The sequence below is a fragment of the Camellia sinensis genome, chromosome 7, assembly GCF_055761805.1.
Source record: "Camellia sinensis isolate YWXY chromosome 7, ASM5576180v1, whole genome shotgun sequence".
NCBI classification, from domain to species: Eukaryota; Viridiplantae; Streptophyta; class Magnoliopsida; order Ericales; family Theaceae; genus Camellia; species Camellia sinensis.
The window spans coordinates 53146502-53153088 of NC_138967.1; the positions used below are offsets into that span (position 1 = coordinate 53146502).

At 37.0% G+C, this 6587-nt stretch overlaps 1 protein-coding gene across 1 annotated transcript; it reads right to left on the reverse strand.

The window, feature by feature from the left end:
• Positions 1–273: 273 nt before the first annotated feature.
• LOC145795810 (uncharacterized) lies at positions 274–2202 on the reverse strand. Its single transcript, XM_082880720.1, has 5 exons — positions 1684–2202; positions 1344–1534; positions 982–1281; positions 758–848; positions 274–669 (listed from the first exon to the last, which is right to left on the reverse strand). Exons 1-5 carry the CDS (start codon positions 2200–2202, stop codon positions 274–276), a joined length of 1497 nt encoding a protein of 498 aa, XP_082736846.1.
• Between the last annotated feature and the right edge of the window lie 4385 nt (positions 2203–6587).

Sequence of the window (6587 nt, forward strand, 5' to 3'; positions counted from 1 at the left end):
GGTGAAGGCATCATCTGTAACACCCTTGGCTTCTACACCTCTGACAGATTGCAAAACTTCCATTGGAATAATTTCAGATTCAATATCATGTCGACGCAAAACCATATCATCATCAATAGCCATAGCTGGTACAACCTCGGTGGTTTCTTCTTGTTGGAACACATCATCGGGTTGTGCATCATCCATCTCTGGCACATCCCAAATTCCTTGATGTTGAAACTTTTCTACGACTCTTTAATTAGTACCTAATTTGGTGTCATTAACATAGAATACCTATTCAACTTGACTTGGTAATACAAATGAGTCATCTTTGTACCATCGACTTCTTACATCAATTGTTGTCAAATGTGGTTCTACACACATAGTTCTACTACTACCGGTATTAAACCATTCACATTGGAACAATACAATCCAACGTCTGAACAAATAGTTCATTTCCCACACTCTGCACAAGTGTCCATATAAATGTATCATTTGGCCTTCATGCTCCCCTTCCATGACTAATCCACTATTCTTACTTTTACGATGGTGGTCACGGTTGATAGTATGAAAATGGACACCGTTACAAATACATCCTGAATATGTGTTCACTAAGCCACTAGGACCATTGGCTAATGACCACATCTCATCAGTTGCTTCAGGGGAAACTTGGCTCTGCAATTCAGTCATCTACATGAAGAACATGTGTCATGTTACAAGCATGCACAATATTAACATAATGTACGATTGATTGTAGGATATGAGAATACTAGCGTACATGATCTTTGAACCATTTAGGGAATTCTTTTCGTTGTCTGTTTTCAATGTCGAATGCACCGGCTCTTTGTTGTAACAAGTTCTTGTGCTCCCTAGTTACAAGAAATGCGATTCAAAAATATTTACTAAGATAAAGATCAATTTACAACAAACACATTCTAAATATGTTTGATGGGTTCATACTCTACGTGTTTTTCCACTTCTGTGCTACTGTGTAGGACAAACCAATGAGCCATCTCGCGTTCAGCTACGGACACATTGGACACCCTTGTCATTAGACCAAAGGGATGGACATTTTGAGTGAATACCGCTAACCCTGGGCCACGGTCACCCATGTCATAATTCCTTTCTGGGTGGTTAAACAATGTTTTAACTCCATCCAAATACATTGAATAAAATGTTGTACATTCTTTGGAAATGTAAGCCTCGGCAATAGAACCTTTAGGATGAGCTTTGTTGGCCACAAACCCTTTTAGACGGCCAAGCAACCTAACAATCAAGCTGATGACAATGTTATACTGCAATCTTTATATCAGCAACAAAGCGTTAATTAAAATTTGACACTAATACGAGGGCTGAGTTAATACCTCTCAATTGGGTATATCCATCGATATTGCACTGGGCCTCCAAGCATAGCCTCTTGAGGCAAGTGAATTGCCAAGTGGAACATGACATCAAAAAAAGCCGACAAGAAAATCATCTCAAGCTTACAAAGTATGAGTACGATTTGTTCATCCAATTTCTCCAAATCTAAACGCCTCAATGTCTTTGAACACAACTGTTTGAAGAAATTTCCCAACTCAAAAAGTGCCATTCCAATTTCCTTATTAAGGTAGCCACGCATCCCAATTAGAAGAAGTCGTTGTATAAGGACATGACTGTCATGACTTTTGAGGCCAGATAATTTTCCAGCTTGAGCGGTCACACAATTTGAGATATTTGCTGCATAATTGTTTTCATGAAATCGCAAAACCCTTCTCTCTTTTTCACAGACAATGTGTACAATGTGGGAGGCTTCTCAAAGGACCCATTAGAACGCCTCTTCAAGTGTAACCCTTTACGTATTCTCATGTCCTCCAAATCTAAGCGTGCTTTGTCTGTGCCCTTGTTCTTTCCATCTATGCTCAAAAGTGTCCCAACGACATTGTCACATATATTCTTTTCAATATGCATGACATCAAGGTTTTGTCGAAGCTTTAACGTTTTCCAATAGGGCAAGTCAAACATAATGCTTCTCTTGCTCCAATTCAAATTTTGATTTTCATTCCTTTGTCGTTTTCGATTTTGTGGGTGCTTTCCATACGGCTTGTAAGTCCCAGAATCAATTTGTTCTAATATTTGTTCCCCCAATAAGTCCAAAGGTTTGGACCTATGCTCCGTTTGACCGTTGAAGAGCTTACTTGTTTGCCAAGTGTAGTTCTTTGGCAAGTAGCGACGAGCACCCATATACCCTATTTTACTTCGTAAACCGTGGGATAATGTATTATTGTTACAATTAAGTCAAGCCAAGTAACCCTTTGTACTCCACCCTGACATGTTACCATACGCAGGAAAGTCATTTATGGTCCACATTACCGCCGCATGCATTCTAAAAATTTTCCCATTCGATGCATCATATGTTTGCACACCATGCCCCCACAAATTCTTCAATTCTTCTATTAATGGTTGCAAGTAAACATCAATGTCTCTTCCAGGTGCCGAACGCCCGGGAATAAGCAATGACATCATGCAAAATGGCTCTTTCATACACTTCCATGGTGGGAGATTGTAAGCCATTATGATTACGGGCCACATGCTATATGATGTGCTCATATTTCCAAATGGATTGAAACCATCTGTTGCCAGCCCCAGCCTTACATTTCGAGAGTCATCAGAAAACATCAAATGTTGCTTATCAAAGTCCTTCCATGCTTCACCATCGACCGGATGCCTTCATATGTCATCATCCACACGCTTCATTATGCCATCTCATATCTGCGACTGTTTTTTTGGACATATACAGTCTTTTCAACCTCGGTGTCAAAGGAAAGTACCGCAATACCTTGTATGGAATCTTTTTACCACCATCATCGTTCAACTTGTATCTACACGCGTCACATGTAGGGCATTCTCCAAATTTGCACTCTCCTTCCAAAATAGTGCACAATCATTCTTGCACGAATGAATTGTTTAATATCCCAAACCCAAGTCACGTAAGAACTTCTTAGCATCATAGAGTGTCCATGGAACAGTTTGATCACATTCTGGTAGAATGTCCTTGAATACCTGCATAAACATATCGAATGACTTGTTGCTCCATTTGTTGTACACCTTCACATGAAGCATCTTAATGACGAATGATAGCACAGAGAACTTTTCACATGTTGGGTAAACTTTGCGTTGTGCATCTTCGAATAACCTAATGAACTTATGCAAATCCTCCCTCTCCAAACCATTAGGTTCCTCGTCGGTAAGATCATCCATAAAACCACTCACGTAAATTTCTTCCAACATAATAGGCAATTCACCCATGAGCGAATCATCGATATCTGTCATGCATTCACCACTACCTCGACATTGGTCATTTGATACACTAGGATGAGACACGGGAACGTGGTGCACCCAAGTTATATACGAAGATGCCATTCCTCTTCAGATCAAGTGCATCCACACAACTTGTCTGCTATATTTTGTGCCATTAATGCAATCGACACATGGACACCTAATTTTATCCTCTACGCCTAAATTTGCAGTAGCAAAATCAAGGAATGCCTTCAGCCCTTGTTGATACTCTTTACTTGTCAACCTATTATTTATCTTCATCCAACTCTTGTCCATTTTTTGTCACCTAAAACTCAAGCAAAGATTAACCGAGGAACAAATAAGAACACGCGTTTCAAGTTGAGATAGATTATCTTGTTTTTTCATTCACTATTTGGCTTGTCACATAAATCTCTTTTAGGGTGGGACCAAATGAAACGATTTGTACCATGAGGGGCCTGTCTTTCCCTAACACCCAAGTTAACATATGTATGAAGTTCTTATAAGTACCAATATATATATATATATATATCCATGGCCAACACTCAGAAAAAAGAAAAAATAAAAAAAATAAAAAAAAATTGTCTGTTGCCAATGTTGGGAGTCTGATAATTTTGTCATATCATTAGAATACAATAGGCATGTAAGCCTCTAACTCCAAAATTGTCTATATAGCCAATGTCGGGGTTTTGATGATCATGTCATATAATTAGAATACATTGAGCATATAAACATCTAACTTAATTTGAGCATTCACAATCATTACATAGATAAGTATTCCAGCAAAACTGTTAAATGAATAAAGAAACAGATATAATTCAGTCCGTGCTTTACATATATACATATACATCCTTTAATACATAATAAACGATAAGTGTGTGTATCAGCATATATAACACCATCACATGCTCGTTATGTTCATGTCATGCTTATTTAAAGCTGACCAGATAAACAGACGTGTTTCTTGTCAATAAGTAGGAAAGAAATTGTCACATGGAAGCTCAATTTAATTTGTTAAACACAAGGTAACAACATACACATGGTTTTAAATTTCAAACAAGCAAAATGTTCAAAGTATGGTCTTTTCTCAACCAAGTGAAACAAAAAAAAGAAAGTAATCCAAAACTTAAAGTAGCAAATGTTTTGTCCAAATACGTATAAAATTGAATGTTATTATCCGTCTTTTCAATAGCTTATGGTCCTTATAGTTTATATTTAATTCAACATTCAGAATCAAACTAAGAAGTAATACTCTCAAAAATAATTACCATCTACTGAGAACTTAATATACTGACAACTTATTGCTACTTGTCCTATGATGGAGATGATCAAATCAACAAAGGTTCCTATCCGACTTATGTTGAATACAGTCTAGTCATAGTTATGTTGCAAGAAGTTCATTGATGTCCTCTCATTGCTACTCAAAGAATAAAATCTGAGTAAATGAGAGATTGCAAACAAATTCCACAGAGAGGGAGAGATAGAGAGAGAAAGAGGGAAAAGTTACCTACAGTTGTGAAAAGTGCTCTGCAGTTGCTGATGGAATAGTTGCTGCTAGAATTGGAACTGCCAAGCTGGTTTGTACAAGAAAATGTTTCCTACCAAAAATGAAATAGTATTTCCTTAACTAATTTAATAAATATACTCACATTATACTAGAATATTCAATAATGCTTTATGATCAACATAGGCCAATGGACTATAAGATTGAGCCACATCATAATCAACACAAGATTTCACCCATTTAGCTAAAATTGAATCAGAAACAACATCCAAATACATAAGCTAAAAATGCAATATATATATACTCAATCTCCTCCACCACAACCCTAGCCACATCTATATCCACATCCACATCAGTTACAGGCAAACCCATCAGTTACCACACTTCAATTAATATATGAAAAACAAATTAACATCTCCACAGAAAATGAAGGGAATTTAAACTCAAATTCTCATTAAAATGGCAGAAAATGCAAAACCCATCAAGAAATGGACACAAAATTCACATAAAAGTAAGAGAAATAGCAAAACAAGTATGGATTAGAAACCCATGAAATGCCTATCCATATGTAAGCAATGGAAGGGGCTGCTGCCTACATTCATCCACCAAAGTCAAAAAAATTCTCCTTAGACATATTGCCAACTTAAATCTGAACATGAAATTCGATGTATCCTAATCTCCTCTAAGTTCCAATAGAAAAGCCACCAACATCGTGAAAAAGTTGTATAACTAGCAGTTGGAAGAGGGAGAGGGAGAGAGAGAGAGAGAGAGAGAGAGAGAGAGAGAGAGAGAGAGAGAGAGAGAGAGAGCAACTTGCACCAGTGTAAAATATCATTATTAGCCCGCAATAATCTTAAACTTTTTCGTTGGACCTTACATCGAACTAAGCCCATCGCATGGGTCAACTGCCATGCCCATCATGCTTCTGTAATATAAGTCATATAGCACTCCAATCTAGAGAATTTTTTATGTTTTAGATTTCTATAAGAAAAGGTTTAGATTATGGATCGAACAGCTAGGTATATCCACATACATATTTTCCGAGAGAGGAATTATATGTCGATGAACTGTTTGCTAACATTAGTAATGTGTTATAAAATGGAATTTCAATAAATGAAAAAATGAAACTGACATTATGTATGCATGCATAATAAAAGTAGAAAAATTCAATGAATTTAACAAATTATGAAACTTGAGGCTTTAAATGGCAGAGCATTATAGTTGTTGGCAACCTCAAATTTTAAGGATTGACACTCAAATAGATATGGCAAGTCCTACAATAAAAATCCATTATACATCATTCTCAATCTGAACTGGAGGGCTCTTTGGATTTCTGAGCATAGTCCAGACAGGCAAGAAATTACTATTAGTTCAGCTCTAATTTCAATAACATCTTAGCCCAAGCATTGCCCTAATTTTTAATTTCAATCACATTTCAATAACAATGCCCTAATTTTCCGCATTTCCTATATGATTTATGTGTGTATATATATATATATATGTATGTATGTATGTATGTGTGTGTGTGTGTGTAAACAGAGACAGAGAAAGAGAGAGGGAGAGACAGATGCGAAATAGAGAACATACATGGGAGGGAGACAAAGTGCTGATCCAGCAACCCTTGCAGTTATGGCGATGGAGACAAAGCTATAGAGAAGAGGGCAGAGGCGTGAGTGAGACGCAGTTATAGAGGCGTGGGTGTACCAGTGTATAATCGATTATATATGGGATCAAGGTTGTGTATATATGATTTGTGTGTGTATATATGTGTATATATATATATATATGCATGTATGTGTGTGTGTGT